At 41.2% G+C, this 17,388-nt stretch overlaps 1 protein-coding gene across 2 annotated transcripts in view; it reads left to right on the top strand.

Moving 5' to 3' along the window:
• OSBPL6 (oxysterol binding protein like 6) overlaps positions 1–17,388 on the top strand; it is a 176,744-nt gene that overhangs the window by 139,505 nt on the left and 19,851 nt on the right. For both annotated transcript variants that reach the window (XM_075284004.1, XM_075284003.1), the window contains 6 exons: positions 2,461–2,626; positions 4,158–4,288; positions 7,004–7,111; positions 12,719–12,856; positions 14,560–14,647; positions 16,043–16,296. In XM_075284004.1, coding sequence (XP_075140105.1) covers positions 2,461–2,626; positions 4,158–4,288; positions 7,004–7,111; positions 12,719–12,856; positions 14,560–14,647; positions 16,043–16,296 — 885 coding nt within the window. The remainder of the gene's footprint in view (positions 1–2,460; positions 2,627–4,157; positions 4,289–7,003; positions 7,112–12,718; positions 12,857–14,559; positions 14,648–16,042; positions 16,297–17,388) is intronic.

Below are 17,388 nucleotides of genomic sequence, written 5' to 3'. Positions count from 1 at the left end.
AAATAAGCAATACTGATATGTGGTACATCCAGAAATCTCAACGCCTCCGGTCTACAACTTTCTATTCTTGCCTTTTAGTGTTTCCTTACAGGACATATAGAAGCTCCATTGGAAGATTTCCATTTCCATTAGGTTAACGATGGATTACAGTTATTTGCAAAATAATAGAAAATATCTGTCATACTTTTTTTTTTTTTTTATTATTGACTACATCGTATACGTCCATCTGCCACTGCACATCCATTAGTAATGCAATTCCAGATCTTTGTGGTTTAATTTTTCCAACTCCAGAAAGAAATTGGTTGGAAAATAGACAAGTGAAGGGTTGTGAAGTGAATAGCTATAAACCTGTTTTCGATCCATTCATATTGACTTTCATGGTTCCATTGAGATAGCGCAAGGGCGCTGATCTATTGCAAAACATCCTCTTTTGTCTGTCGGCTCCGCCAGTAATGATGAACAATGAAATGCAATGTCTTTCACACACTTTTTCTGTTTTGGGTTCTACTGAAAAAGAACAACACAAAACGCTATAGCGCATGCTGCATTTTGAAAAAAATAAAGCAAAAAACTATATCAATGGAACAAAAATATCTGAAAAAAAACTATTACTATTGCATTTTATAATTCCCTATTGACTTTCAGCAAACATTTGGCTGCAATGATATTTGCAATATACAGTATATGATATTTGAACATTTTTACAAAAGAGCTTTTTTTTTTTCTTCTAATAACTAGAGATGAGCGAACAGTAAAATGTCCGAGGTTCGATATTCGTTTTGAGTAGCCCCTCAATATTCGACTACTCGAATCGAATATCGAACCCTATTATAGTCTATGGAGGGAAAATGCTCGTTTCAGGGGTAGGCAACGTTCGATCAAATTATACTTACCAAGTCCACGAGTGAGGGTCGGGCTGGATCCTCCGTGCAGTCTTCTCCTTGCAGCGTCCCCGCAGCGTCTTCCGGCTCTTCATTCACTCTGCCAGACATCAGGCCTGGACAGAGCCGACTGTGCATGCCCGCACTACAAGCAGACATGCACAGTCGGCTCTGCCCAGGCCCGATGCCTGGCAGAGTGAATGAAGAGCCGGAAGACGCCGCGGGGAAGCTGCACGGAGAAGACTTCTAGAGGTAGGAAAAGAACCAGCATTGATTGGCCGACTGTATAGCATTCGGCCAATCAATGCTGGTTCTGCATCGAACTTTTACATTCGAACAGCGAGTGGTACTCGATCGAGTACGAGTATTTCTAATAGTACTACTCGCTCATCTCTACTAATAACATGTGAGGCCACTCTTAGGATATGTTCACACAGCAGAATGTGGAATGGTATATATTCCACTCTGTAATGTGCTCATAAACCATGTGTATTTCGCCTTCGTGTTTGCAGTGGATAACGGCTCCATAGTTGATATTGCGCAGAGCTTTCCATGAGTCCAAAAACCAGACAGAAGATAAATTGACGTTTCAATATTTGAAGGCGTTTTTGCTTGGAAACCATTAAGGATAGCCAAGGCTAATTTATCCTTCATAGTGCAAACTGCAAATCCATGGCAGAGTTCATAGCAACGGTGCATCTGGGTTTGTATGTGAAGGAACTGTCGAGATTTCAACTTTTCTGTTCCTATAATGGAATGGAGAAGCAGAAATCCCAATGGTGATGTGCACAAACATTAAGTCTACCAAACCTTGTTCGGCACTGAACTTTTTTCGCTTCCCCTTTAAAGAATCACATAATTATTTCTTATTATTGTGTTCATTAGCAATAGGGCATCTTGTAGACAGCTGACTTATGTCACCAATTCATAGAATCTATTTAATAGACCTGCATAAAGAACCTGGCTTCAACTGCTCAAAGAGCGTGTGTCACACATAGTCAGACGGCTGATCTCTGGACACTACGTGGGACCTGAAAAGGGAAGATGAGTGTTTGTCACCCTCTTCTATAACAATATTCCTGGATATTGCCGTGAGAACTTCCCCTTGCGCCATTCAAAAATGGGTGTACATTTTTAACTTACCCCAGTCATTACCCCATGAATGGGGTCAGAATTCAGACCATGTTCAGAAGACGCGATGGCACCTACTGTACTATGATCATCTTGTAAGTGATCTTTATGGAAGGTGTCTGTATGGTGACATAGTCCTTTGTGCGCTGCTACATGTACATGAACATGAATAGCTTATTTTCTACTTTAGGAGTAAGATAGTCCTAGCGGTGGGGGGTTATTATTACTGAAAATGTGGAAGCTTACAAGTGGAACAGTCAATAATATTCTGATAAAATATGAATGACTTTGTCTTTTACTTTCCTTGGCAATTGAGTTCAGAGTAACTGTAGGAAATCGAACAAGGTCACGCAAGATACGCATCCTTTGCAGGTTGGGCAGATTGACCTAGTCTGTGGTATAGACCAGTGTTCCATAATGTACCATATTAATAAATGATTTCTCCTAGGTACCTCTCAGCGCTTCAATGTCTCCGGTTCGACTGCACGCCTCCAACCCTAACCTCTATGCAGACGTTGAGTTCCAAAATCCTCCAAGTCATGTCACTGATGCCTTGGAGTTTGCTTCTGACTATACCAAGCTGCAGGAAGAATTTTGCTTATTAGCACAGAAAGGTACATTTAGAGAAAGCCGAAGCTGATATTTATTTTATGTTGCCAATAAAATATTCATTATATGTAATAAAAAGACGATTCTCTGGTTAAACAAACGAGAAAATGTGCACAAATCAAAAAGGATTTAATTATGGTTTGTAAATTTTGTAATAATTAAGCAAAAAGGAGCATCTGTCATCAAGCACTCCATTAAAGGGATCATACAGGACTCCTCCAAAAACAGTGCCACATCTATCCACAGGCCGTGTAATGTATGGCAGCTCAGCCCTATTCACTTTATTGGTGCTAAGCTTCAATACTAGAAAGCTGACATGTTTTTATAAGGTTGTAAAACCCCTTTAATAGCTGAAAAGTTGGGGGGCCTTGTGGGAGGGGGTCCAGCATGTTTACTACTGAGTTATACCAGCAGAGGGCAGAAATGATGGCTCTAATGTAGGCTAGTTCCTAGTTGGTTGTGATTGGAAAAATTGGGCTACAGTGATTGGATGGAATTATGGTTGATGGAATGTGGGTAGGCTACATGGTGGCTTTGGTTGCAATTCTCGTCATGAAACTAAAGATCACTGTGTCGCCCTTCTATTCTTTTGTCAGTGTACAGTAAGTGTATGAATTTGCATTATGAACCTGCGAGGGCTGCAATTGTAACTTCTATTTGCAAAAGGATAGAACACTGTAGCCCTAGACTTTTATGTTAATACTGCCTTGGTCCTTAATGGGTTTCCTTCCCCCTCTAGGCCCTCTATCCCTATTCACAAGGTAGGGAAAATGTTTCCAGTCACTGGTGATCCTTCTGCTGGAACATCAAGGATCTTAAGAATGGGTATTGTAAGTTCCCCTTAAAACTTCATGTGAATGGAGCAGTAGTGTGCATACTTGGCCGTCATTCCATTCACTTTTACGGGACTGCAGAACATTGCTATCCTGGATGGCTAGAAGTGAATAGAGTATTAGCCACGTGAGCACATTGTCTCTCCATTGACACTGAACATTCAGGAGAACTTTTAGACTTGATTATTGGGAGTCCCAGGGGTTATACCTTCTGAAACATGTATGGTACGCCTGGTACCCACACCTATATCATGAATGGAGTCTGGGACACCAGCTTCTGAATAGAGGACAGGTTGCCACATAGGTGTGACTCTCTCTGTTCACTTCTTTGTAAATTTGAGCTTTGTAAAGCTGAGTATGTTTACTTTGCTACTATAAAGGGGTTGTTCGTTTCTACAGAAAAGATGGTCACAGGCAGGAAATACGTTAAAAAACAAACCAATCGGTACATACCCCCTGAATTCATTGCTCAGCCCAGTGTATGTAGGCAAGGCCTCAGTGGTGGTTTAACATCAGACCAGGTAGAGGTAAGTACCACTTGGTTTGCTTTCTTAAAATATCTCCTGCCTTTTGCCTGTTTAAAGAAACCAGTCTGTAATGGTGTGGCTCTTGTCACCATTTTACTTGGACTATTACTGTATATTAGTTCACCTTGGCTATTGTATAGTAAATTTTGAGTACTGTTGTTTCTTGTCATTTCCAGTCCATTCCCTCCTGAAATCTGCCTATAACACCATAGCTATTGAGAAAGAAAAAATGAAGCAGATGGTTTCTGAACAGGATTACAGCAGCCAGAATACACAGATTGTCCGCCTCAGACAGTCACTTTCTCAGGTACGTTTTATCTTGGGTTACAAGACACCTTTCCACATCAGTGCTGTAGAAAGTAATTAGAGAGACCCTCCTGAACATCCGCCATATGCCGAGTGCTAAACATGTCATGATTCACTAGTAAATGAACTGCTGTGATCCACGTAGGTTAGAAATCTAAGCCTATTCCCTCAGTGCTTAAAGGTACGTCAAGCCTAAAGTCTAACTTGGTGCCATCTACTGTATACTGTGTAGCTAAATACAGTCTACAAGGTGCTATTAAAAATATTTGCTGCCCTTCGCCCAAGACATTGTTCTCACCAACAGATTATGTAAGAGTGTATAACAAATGTAAGAGACACAAAATGATACAAATATCACTATATAAATATCTACATGAGTTTTTCAGGAAACGCAACAGGTGTCTGAAGAATTGCAAACACAAGGTTTATGACTTTTTTGTGCCAGAAATCTGGTGTAAAGTGTTGCAAAGTGTTTACTGTTTTGGCTGTTTGTGCAGGGGCAAGTCACCTTTCCTAGATCTTATTGAATTTATTGGGATTTCTATGGGTTAGATATGAAAGCTTATACACAGGTAATATGTTGTTCTTCTTTGGGGCATTGCCAATTCCAATATAACAATCTTTTATATAGCTATGTGTTGCTACGTTAGCAGAAAATTCTTGTATGCATCCAAATAGACAAGACTTAGGGGTGTAACATTTTTGGGACACCTAGAAAAGATTCAAGAACTCTATGCCAGAAGCCCCTCAGAACTTTACACTTCCAACACGTACGCAGTACTGCGCCATCCAACACCTTGGGCAATCTTCTGAGGCTAGTCTACCAATTTACTCAAGCCTTGAGAGAGAGTGTAGTAACTTGTAGTACTCTACCCCAAGCACAAATCATAGGTGGACCTAAACTATCAGTCAGGTCTTTATGATCATCATGGTCTAGATCAGGTATGTTACGCTGTGTCTTTTAGAAGGGCGAGAGTCTGTGTCAGGTCTGTGGAGGTTTTATTAAGTCTACAGACAAGGTCAAGAGCTCTAAGTGGGACAGGGCTAGTGAAATAGTGAGGCCATCAAATGGCGTTCTTAAGGTATGTCTCAGCTGCCAGTATAGAGAATTATTTTTGCTAATGTCTAACCCAATGCACGCGTGCATATAGTATCTGAGGATATGCAGCAGCAGGAGTTGGGCAACTTTACCAGGGCTCTGGTACAGGGCAGTTTCAAATGTAGAAAAAGTCTGAAGAGGCGGCTATGGTTTAGTTCAGACAGTGCAGATTTGATCACATTCTTGCAAGCATTTTCAAGCTAAAACTAGCAATGGATCCTAGGCAAAGGAAATAGAATTGGAATTAAAATCCAACTCTTGTATGCGAGAAAGCCCAAGGCAGTGATGTGTTCAGAGCTTCATTTTAGATCATCAACTTTTTAACATTCAGGACTCCTGAAGACGACCTTGTTGCATCATAACTGTTTTATGCTCCTGTGCACTGGAGTAAATCTTTAAACACTTCCTTTTGGTGGTGCCTTGGACTTTGTAGCATCTTAGCCAGAGGAAAAGTATAAAAGAAATGCTTGTATGTTGGTTGCGGTGGAATAAATGCCAAAACTCACCAAATAAATAACGACTTATATATATTTTGCTTGCTGTTTCCCCGCTAGTTTTTGTATAAAACTCATCAGCATACAGAACACACAATACTAAGTCAATAGTGCCTTGCCAGGAATTTCCGGACACATAGTCACATATCTACAGACAGGGGCTTTACAGGTTCTAAAAATGATATGCCTGCCGTCTGGACCTTACAAGGGCACACTATACTGTCTACTAATAAGTATTGGGACACCCATGCAAATGAAGATATCTGCGGTTGTGATGTATGTCACGCCTTCCGCCATTACATAGGAAATAGCATTGGCATTAGTCACATGCAAGATGCCACGAGAAAGGGGTAATTGTGGGGTTCCACAGAAATAGTCGATCCTTAAGGGACATAAGCAAATTGAATTACCCAAAATCGACAGTGGGCAATGTGATTGCGAAGTGAAAGGTGAATGGTGATTGTCAGAATGTGCCCCGAGTCGGCAGACCCCCGAAACTGGGAGATAGAGACCGACAAGTGCTGGCCAGAGAAACCGCACCCAACCGATGGCTCACATACACCAGGAGTTTCACCAGGCATCCGGGAGTATTGTGCCGATCAATCCCATCCGTAAGGAAGCATCTGCTGGGGTCTACCAACTATTGGATAGGAACAAATGTTGTTTTTCTTTTCTACCACAGGGGTCCAAATACTTATTGGTAGACAGTGTATAATGTGTGCAGAATAGACCTTTCAAGCACTGTGATATTTTAGGAAGTAACATGTAAACCACCGCTATCTTCATTATTTGGTAACGTGGCATGCGGTCCTGTTTTTTGTTAGTTTACTGCTTAACAAGCAAATTACACTAGAAAACGTTATGGCAGCAGTTTATTGCCAGATACGGCATGAAATGAGTTTTGCTTATTTCATCCCTCCTATTTGTGGAGTTTTTAATATTTTAAAACTACAATATCTGGGGGCTTGTCTGGGACAGAATGGCTATATATAAAAGGTTTATTCAAGACATTTGCATAGCGCTGCTTATCTCGACTTAAACATTACAGACTTTGTATATGTAACATAACTCTTCTCAACAAAATCCAACAAGTCTTTATTCATTTTCGTCTTTTATTTTGCAGGCACTGAATCACAATTCAGAGTTGAGAAGTCGACTTAACAGAATACATACTGAATCCGTCATCTCTGACCAGGTTGTCAGTGTCAACATTATAGCAAGTCCAGATGAGGTTATTATTTTTTTTCACCATATTTCATTTTCTTACATTTAATGCCTATGAGGTCTCATTATTAGAGATGAGCGAGTACTGTTCGGATCAGCCGATCCGAACAGCACGCACGCATTGAAATGAATGGATGCACCTGGTACTTCCGCTTTGACGCCGGCCGCTTAACCCCCCACGTGCCGGCTACGTCCATTCATTTCAATGCGTGCGTGCTGTTCAGATCGGCTGATCCGAACAGTACTCACTCATCTCTACTCATTATATGGAGAATCTCCATAATTAGGAATCTGTCATTAGAAAACAACAACAGGTGATGGTCATGGCTCATTTACTTCCTCTCACTGCACAATGACCACCACAAAGGTCACAAGGCATGTCTGCAAAAACTCCCCCACAGACCTCAATGAACATCTCTGAACTATTGTGACTATGGTCCATGTGAATGCTATAAATAATATATAATAATACATTTTATTTATAAAGCACCAACATATTCTGCAGCGCTGTACAATTTGCAGGGTTCAAATACAGACCGAAAGATACATTACAAAGAAAGTCATTTCACACAATGGGACTGAAGGCCCTGCTCGCAAGATCTTACAGTCTATGAGGTAGAGGGGGTGACACAAGAGGAAGCAGGGGCGGCATTGCTTATACAGTGGTCTCACAATTTTGTAATAGAGGTTACTGTCATTACACAAACATAAAACTTTATGAGCCATCACCAGTTGTGTCCTTTCACATGTGGATGGTGCTTGGACATATAAAGTTACCCTGAAATGGCCTCATATCATGTGGGGTAATGTGGGAGCGGGGACAGAGGAGGGTTACATTTTGGGGATTCTAATTACGGTACGGAAAGGTTTACATTAGGAATTATGATAGGCCTTTCTGAAAAGATGTGTCTTCAGTTTACGTTTGAAGCTGTAGAAATTGGGAGTTAATCTGATTGTTCGGGGTAGAGCATTCCAGAGAAGTGGTGCAGCTCGGGAGAAGTCTTGTATACGAGCGTGGGAAGTTCTGATAACAGAGGATGTAAAGTGTATCTCTAAATGCTGTTAACCAGAGCAAAACAAAAAGCCACCCCCATAAATGTCCACAAAATACAATATTGATGATAATTCATACTTTTACGAGAATTCCTAAATGATCTATTCTATCTCCTCGCTCACAGTCTTAATAAATTCTCCCAACTGAATATGGACTTTCTGCTTTTTCTTTTGTTTTCTCTAAAAGCCCTATTAATCTTATAACTATTAGGGGGCATTCACACGGAGGAAGTTGGCGCTGATTCTGGCACGATAACTCTCATCAGAATCCATGCGGAAATAAATCTTCCCATTGACTTCAATTGGTTCTTTCTTCCATGTGGAACCCATTGAACTCAATGGGGAAAAAAACCTCCCATTAATTTCAATGGGTTTCGCACAGAAAACGGAACCCGTTGAAGTAAATGGGAGGCTTTATTTCCGTGTGGATTCTGATGCGAGTTATCGTGCCAGAATCAGCGCCAACTTCTTCCGTGTTAATGCCCCCTTAAAGGGCGAGTCAGCTGCTCAGTGAGTCGAAATACAGTACAGTTAATTTATTCTTTAAAGGGAACATGTTCTATTCCTGAAAAGTCAAGTTATAATTTTATCACACCTTATATCTGCATATGCAAATTTACCTTAACTAGTCATTGGGACGGGGAGCAGCTTCAACCAGTCTTGCAGTTATTGCTCTAAATTATACCCTGTATCATGGAACCAGTGATCTACGTATGTGGCATCACCGATCCCTCTCCAGCAACCAATGGGGACACAGATTGGTCTAGTAGTTATTTGACTCTCCCCGCTTTTGGTTGACGAACCCTGGTACCGGTACTGTTAGGGGACTATATCTTATGGGGAGTATACCTTTATTTTGTTTTTGTATGTTTTTTTACCTGCACCCCAGATACCACCGCATTTCTGTAATTCATGGGCAACCCCTTTAAGACTAGCCATATTCTTGAGGCTGAGTATAATTAAATTCTTTACCAAGTGAACCTTATATTAAAGAGGGACTTATTTGTAAAGGTTTGGGTCACTTTGCATATTTGATTCTATTTCTATTAGCTGCTTTCAATGGTTTGACACCATAAATGCGGTATGGTTGTACTGCGGTTCTCTCTGATGATAATTGGTTTATTAGACTAAGGCTGCCTGCGAGATACTTCTTTTTTTTTTTTTCACGAGTCGAGCGAGAAATGCCCTGCAGTAATGAATCTGCATCATTATCTCCACAATTAGTGAGATTGCCTCTGAACAAGTAATGAACTTTAGCATTGTAAACCCGACTAACAGGGAGCCAAATATGCTGTCTGGATATTGGGAATCTCTCGCACACACATCCATAATTAGCCTATTAGCCAGGTATTTTTTACTAACCCAACGCTGTGGCCTCAGGTCTCATCCTCCCCAATTATACAGTGATCGCATAGCGGTACACAATCACTTAAAGGGAAAAGACTTAAAGGGGATATTTAGGAAATGAACAAACAACGTTGGGGATCGGGGCTGATGCAACATAAAAAAAATCATCCAATGAAATCAATGGGAGCCAGTCATTTCCTTTTTCCGCGAGCAGGAACAAACCGGGAAAAAGAAGCAACATGCCCTTTCTTCAGGCGGATTCTGCGGCCGCGGACGTCCACCTCGCGACACTCCCTCCTGACTAGACCCATTCATTTGGACCTACTCCGGAGCGGACTGCACGACTGGATACTGGTTCACTGTATGCACCAAATGCTGCTGAGGATTAGTCCCAGATTCATATCCATCACTATAAAAATTTGTAAAACGCATAAATATAGGCACCAATGGAGCATATAATATCAAGTTTAGGGTTCTCAACATTAGTAACATAAGGACATGCTGCTGGTTTCAGAGACCCAAACCTGATGACAGGTTCCTACCTGACTACCTTAAAATAGGTTTATAGTTCGTAATTGACCTTCTTTGTAGAAGTTATTACAGTACACATTGTAAAATGATTCCTAGTCTAGCTGATACAGTTGCTATGATGGTGTATTCAGTCTTATCGTATCAATATTGTTGTAGTCCGGCCTTATCTTATTATTGACGAACTTGTGTTTACTTTGGATCAGAATTTACAATCAAACTAATTAAATTGTTCATAATTGAATAGGAATGGATTTGGGCGCGTTATAGCGGCCTCTAGTGGTTTCTTTCATATATACTATACGGAGATCTAAACAGGGTGGTTATGATAGATTACATTGATCAGAATGAGATCTATAAGGATTCTGTTTTATTTTGCTACATAGGATAATGTAGCAGACTATACCATCACGCCTCCCCTCCCCCCCCCCCCAAAAAAAAAATCACATCACATGTAAGTTATTCAACCATTTGAGGTTCATTTCGGTGCATTTGTCAGCATTTTCATTAGTTTTCCCATTTTTTGGATTTTAAATGATACAGAACTCAACAGAGCCCTGGCAGACCCTATTACAAGACTGGGATTACATCTGTGTTGTTCAGTCCGTTCTTCTGCTGTGTTGTAGGTATAAGAAAAGATAGACCTGTCTAATAATGGAGGATGGATCCCCAGATATCCAATGGACTGTAATAGGGTTTGTCGGGTGTCTGTTTTTTTGCTGTCATTTCTGGCATGCAGGACTTTTTCATCCTCAATTTTCAACCAATTCTTCAACAAAGACGTCAAACACAGTCCCTGATGCAGATGCCAATGTAGCCTTAGTTACAGGGGTCTGCAGGCACCATGTGGATCTGTTGTTACCATTATTGTTTGTGTTAAGGCACTTTTAATTATACTAAGTCTATAAAATGATTCAGTAAAAAGAACTACAATAAACATAAGCTTAGAGAATAAATGACTGGTACAGAAGGAACGCAGAGACCGATTACAAATAGGTATAATGTTGTATTTGGGAAGGCGTATGGAGACCACAGGTGGTGGTAGAAGCTGATCATATGTGATTGTAAAAACAGCAAGTCTATTGTAGGTTCAAGATTTTCTGAAGAAGAGGGTTGTAATTTTGGTGTGAGCTGCCTCTTACAGGACCAACCCATAAACACACAGTGATTTGTATCCAACTGCTCCCTTGCACCTTTGAGTTATTTTCAACATACACCGAACAGGGCATCAGTGCGGCGTCACTAGACGGTGGTCGCCTGTTTGCCCTAATTACTAGGGAGAAATTAGCACCTGCAAATGAGATATCCCACCAGCAATACCCCTGATGAGCCATGATAGAAAGGCGAAACACGTAGGGTTAAAAAGGAAGGAATACTAATACGTAGGTGGATGACTTTATGCAGAGACTCCCAACATGAGATAGGAGGATATACTTATCATTGACCGACCCTATCAGACTAGATATGGACCCAGTAGCTGGATGGTACTGACAGGACATTGAACACTGGCAGGGGGGCTAGGATATGACCGTATGGGATGGAGTGTAGCTAACTAGTCCTCGTCCCTACGATACGTCTATCAGTTCCCATATGCACAGCTGTGTCCAGGCGATCTTCGGTCTGTATTGATGTGGATAGGTTGTATTTACACTGCGGACGCTTTAAGCAGTGCTGGATACACAGGTTGTCATCAAGATATTGGGGATACCTATAGAGGGAGGTAATACTAGTACCCTCGTTCCCCACAATCTGTGTATATACTTTCTCTTAATAATGGCTATACAATTTGAATGGAACTTGGAGGAGTGAACTCAAATGCATCCCTCTAAAGTATCGTGTATAAAGCCATATATATACTATATTTGAGCCAAGCGCTACAATTTTAGTATCACTATTGATTTTGAGGGCTATGTACCCTAAATAAAGGAAAACTCATCTTTTTAATAGGTCACAATTGTTTTTGTTAGTATTATCCACATTTGTTCTATTGATGCCTTACCTTTAGGATAGGCAATCAATATTATATCTGCAGAGGTCTGTCAGCCCTGACCCCCAAAGGGAAGCTGCTTTGGTAAGGTTATCATGCTGGGAGCCATGCTGCTCACTCACCATATCGGATTTTTTGGATTACTTACTACAGTGCCATTGAAGTCTATGGGGTAGTGCTGCTGTTTTACCACTACAAATAAGACTGTACAATGTGGCTCCTGCAATGTAAACCTCACTGAGAACTGCACTGGCAGACCCCGCAGATCCTAAGGATAGGCCATCAGTATTACATAACCCTTTTAATTAGCTGTCACTAATTGGAAGGTGCCTGAGCAATAAGGTTCCTAGTACTTTCATGAAGACATTTGGCTAGTTAGTTTTGTTTGCTCGTTCCTGACCACTGCCTGTTTACCACATCTGAACCTGTTCCTCCTGCCCTGACCACAGCCTAGCTACCAGTATCTAAACATTCTCCACCTGCCCTGACCATGGCTTTTCTACTGACCAAATACAGGGTGTGTAAATATAGGTCTGTTTCATATATGTGTTTACAATAGTATATGAATATTTTATGTATTTGTGTATAGATAGATGTAATAGCAGATATATTTGATTTTTTTCCTTTTCACAGTACAACTTTTGACTGTGCTCTTCTCTAAGGCTTGACGTTTTATATGTATTTCTATTCCTACTGCAGACTGGAGAGCAAATCCATGTCAATCTGCCTCTGTCCCAACAGGTCTCTAATGAGGGCAGGTTGTCCATGTCGGAATCAGTGTCTGAATTTTTTGATGCTCAGGAGGTTCTTCTCTCCGCCAGCTCTTCAGAGAATGAGGTGAGTAATACGCTCTGCCAGATGAGCCCATTCTCAGTAAAGGATTTATAGTCATTTAGATGAGATCCAGGCTCTTAAAGTCACAGAGGGATACTTAGGTTTGATATAATTGTAGAAAATACTCAGCTTTAAAACTCATTAGGTCTATAGTGGTTTTCACCATCTGATATAGAAATGGTGACGCGATGCCACACAAAGAATATTAGACCAGCATATTTATGTCAGGAGTGTATCTGAGCTTACAAAAAGAAAAATACAGAAAAGTGGCCAAATGTGTCTGAATGATCATCTGATCATGCTGCCATAGCCCAGAAGTAGATATTTTTCTGTGTCATTATTTCACCCCGCTCTGTGCTGCAAAGTTGTTTTCAGGCTGTCAGGGTTTACTGTTGGATTTAGCAATGTAAAAGACTACACTTGCCATAATCCCTCTCCACTCTCATAAACATTAGCTCTATTTATAGGTGACTGCATGCCCCTCTACTGCAAAATGAAGGTTGTGTGGTACCTACCCCTGCATTCATAGACAACACATCATCTTTGGAGATTTGCTTTCATTCCAAAGAATAGGGCCACATAGCAAGTTTTGGATACAACGCTTGTTGCACGACCAATGACAGCCACCTCTAAGGTGACTCTGAGGATACTGCATCTCCCAGTTGCAAAAAAATTGAGCACTGCTCAATGTTTTTGTCAGTCATAGTGGCAATCGCAACATTCTCAGGGTCAAACAACTTATTGAAGGAGTAGCAGGGTGACATGATGGTTGGTTGTGCAACTGGAGTCACAGCTAAAAATGCTATGCAGCCCTAGCCTAAATGTGGATCTAGTTTGTGAATGATCTGTTTTATACCACTAATCCCTGGATGCTATGTACACCTGGACATGTCATCCAAAGGAAAGACAAGTCACATGACTAGCCTTTTGTCGATCACTAGATCGTCCCCTCCATGAATTCCTTTGTTCACCCTTAAAGGGGTTGTACAGGATTAGAAAACATGGCTGTTTGTTGTTTCTCAGGAAGTGACATCACATCCATTAGTCACATGACCATGCTGCAGTTCAGTCTCAACAGCTAGCACTGTTGCCTTGCAGCGCTGGAGTTCTGGGTTCAATTCTTGCCAAGGACAACATCTGCAAGGAGTTTGTATGTTCTCCCCATGTTTGCGTGGGTTTCCTCTGGGTACTCCGGTTTCCAACCACAATCCAAAGACCTACTGATATGCAATGTAGATTATGAGCCCTATATGGGACAGTGACTATCAATGTCTGTAAATTATGTATAAAATAAATTAAAATAACTAAATAAAAATGTGACCAACGTACATGAGGTCACGTCCTGAAGAGAAGGAAGCCACCATGTTTTCTGATCTTGCACAACCCCTTTAAAGGGGCCTTTCTATAGGTTACTGTTGGCCATATATAAGAGATTGTTGGTTTCAGCTATTGGATCCGCACTGATCCTGATAATGTCGGGTTATTTGACCACATTCTTGGTGGACAGGGTGATAGTCTTGGTATTTCCTATATAAGTAAAGGCGGAGATTTAAAACCATACTCCAAAAGTAGCGTATTAGATGCAACACATAATGACAGTATGGACACTAGTAAGTCAGAAATTCTCAGATCAATATTAAGTGGTCCTTACATGTATGTCAGTCCTTGAAATAAGGAGCTTATTTTGTTTGTCCTTTTGCTCCTAGGCCTCAGATGACGAATCCTACATCAGTGATGTCAGTGATAACATCTCTGAAGACAACACCAGTGTGGCCGATAACGTGTCCCGTCAAAGTAATTCTTACATAAAATTCTGATACAGTTTTTATGTTGTCTCTATATCTTGTCATCTTCTGTATCAGCCGCACATTATTTCTGCAGGTTGGCATATGCATTCATCTCTGTCTGGTAGAGATTAACCCAATACTTGTATATCATTCATTGTATAGACACTTGCACTGTTGGATATTCTGGGTCACTAATAGAGATGAGAAAACCACTTCGGAATGAGCCGGGTTTGACCTGAATATCCCAAATGTTTTGTTTTTTAATGAAAGTATAATGAAGTATAATAGGTAGAGGCAAAAAAAAAAAAAAAAGTAAAACATTTATACTCACCTTACCTCAACTCTTTTGGACCTCCTTGTGGCGTCCGGCGCTCTCCTGGTGAAGTGATGCCCCGGGGTCACCTCTGAGGCCTGTGATGTGACAGCGGTGGCATGGGCATGTTGAGCATTATGACGTCAATATGCTCGGCATGCCCATGTCTATCCAATCATAGGCCTCTGCAGTCACCTTGTGCGCATGATGTCACAGAGGAGACCAAGAGAGAGTGCCAGATGCTGTGGGGAAGTCCAAAAGAAGTGAGGGAAGGTGAGTATACCCCAGAGTATAATCCTTTCCCTTCATTCCAAACTTGTTTGACCATAAACGAACCAGGAACCCAAAGACACCTGAACCTGAAATGAATCTTGGGAGGTTCACCCATATTAACTCTGAAAATCATTGTTATATCTATCTCAAGGTTACATCACTAATATTAAACATGTCTCTAGAAGTGTATGGAGAGGGGAGGGGGAGAAGTGAGCAGGATCTGCAGGTGATAAGAGATGAAAGAAAGACTTAGTCTGTGGTGGAGCTAAATAGGAGCTTTCCATCACAACGAAAGCACTTTACTCACATCACTGTATGTCTTTACTTCTCTATATATGTGCAGAATGATTCTGGGTATTCTTGTGAGTGAGAGACAAACTGTTATAGAGCAGATTCTCCTTTACTTACTGTGTACAATATATTCTACTGTAAATCCTTGGAGAAATTTATCAATCCTGCTATGCCAGTTTTGTGGTGCGCATTTGGTGCAAAGCCCTGGCATGAGATATAAATGAACTATATGCCAGTTCCTAATTCCACTCTTGCACACAAGAGTGTATGGATTTATGAAGAATCTGAAGCTTCTTCCTAAACCTGAACCTGTTGAGCCTTTTATTAAGACACCATTGGCTTTCTAGTATCTGCCCATCAGCTCAGAGAGGAATGTAAACTACAGATAGAGCCTGCAGAGGCGGAATCTGCAAAACATTGCAAAATACATGTTTTTTAATGGCAGATATTGTGTTACTCATCATATTCACACACTATTATTGATTTCAATATCTAATTTTCTAATATTTGTGTTTTGTTACCCAGTTCTCAATGGAGAACTTTTAGGTAGTACATTCCGAACAGGTCGAAGAACGAGCCTACCTGCACCCTCGCCTGACACCAGCAATATCAACCTTTGGAATATTCTGAGGAATAACATTGGCAAAGACTTGTCCAAAGTCTCCATGCCTGTAGAGCTGAATGAGCCACTTAATACCTTACAGCACCTTTGTGAAGAATTGGAGTACAGTGAGCTGTTAGATAAGGCTGCCGAGACAGATGATCCTCATGAACGTATGGTACGGTAGATCTGGGATATACATATAAAACATATCGTATGTCCATTAGGTCTTAATGACTGTCAACACTTTATTTGTAAGTGGAAAGGTGTCTGCTGAGCCAGCGAATTATTATTACTTACACGTGTGCTCCCACTATTCATAAACCGTCATTGCATATGGGTGATATTTTTCCACTGAAGGTCATTTTGTGAAATAATTGATCTATAAAATACAGAATACATGGTCGACTTTTCCCCATGTAAAGCAATAATGTGGAACCTGAAGTCTTTCTGCCTTCCACGGCCACGATTTTGTGCGTGGGTAGCATATTCTTTACAGAAATTTTCCTGAAAGAGTTCATCATTTAGACAGCAACCTAGTAAAACGATGATCAGGTTTTTCATGACTTTGGTATTGATGGCCTGTTCATAGGATAAGCCATCAATATCAAATCAATGAAGGTTTGACATCTAGCACCCCCACCAGTCAGCTGATTGATGGGATTTCGGGGCTCACCCCTTCACTATTTATCAGGCATATCTCTTTGTGTTTAGTAGTGCTTGCATTGTATCACTGCTGCTGCAATACCATTTTATCAGGGGCTTAACTAGAAAAACAAGGCCCCATAGCAAACTTTACTGAGCCCCCCCATACAATATAATGCCCCCTTTACTGATGCCCAAACTGTATTATGCCCCACTTGGCATAAAGCCTCCTTTGTTGGCCCCCACATAGTATAATGCTCTCTTTCCTGGCCCCCACATGGTGTAAAACCCACTTTACTAGCGCCCACATGACCCTCTTTACTGGTGCCCAGGTGGTATAACACCCACTTCCCATAGTTCCTCCTTATTGGTCCCCATACAGTAGGCTGCCTCCTTTAGTGGTCCTGCACATTGTATTCTGCCCACTTATTGGCGCCTATACAGTAAGTGCCTCCTTTAGTGGCTACTAGAGATGAGCGAGTACTGTTCGGATCAGCCGATCCGAGCAGCACGCTCCATAGAAAAGGATGGATGCACCTGGTACTTCCGCTTTGACGTCGGCCGGCCACTTAACCCCCCGCGTGCCGGCTATGTCCATTCGTTTCTATGCGAGTGTGCTGTTCGG

Source organism: Leptodactylus fuscus, chromosome 8 (genome assembly GCF_031893055.1).
Source record: "Leptodactylus fuscus isolate aLepFus1 chromosome 8, aLepFus1.hap2, whole genome shotgun sequence".
Taxonomy (NCBI): Eukaryota; Metazoa; Chordata; class Amphibia; order Anura; family Leptodactylidae; genus Leptodactylus; species Leptodactylus fuscus.
This window is presented reverse-complemented; position numbering and strand designations above follow the sequence as displayed.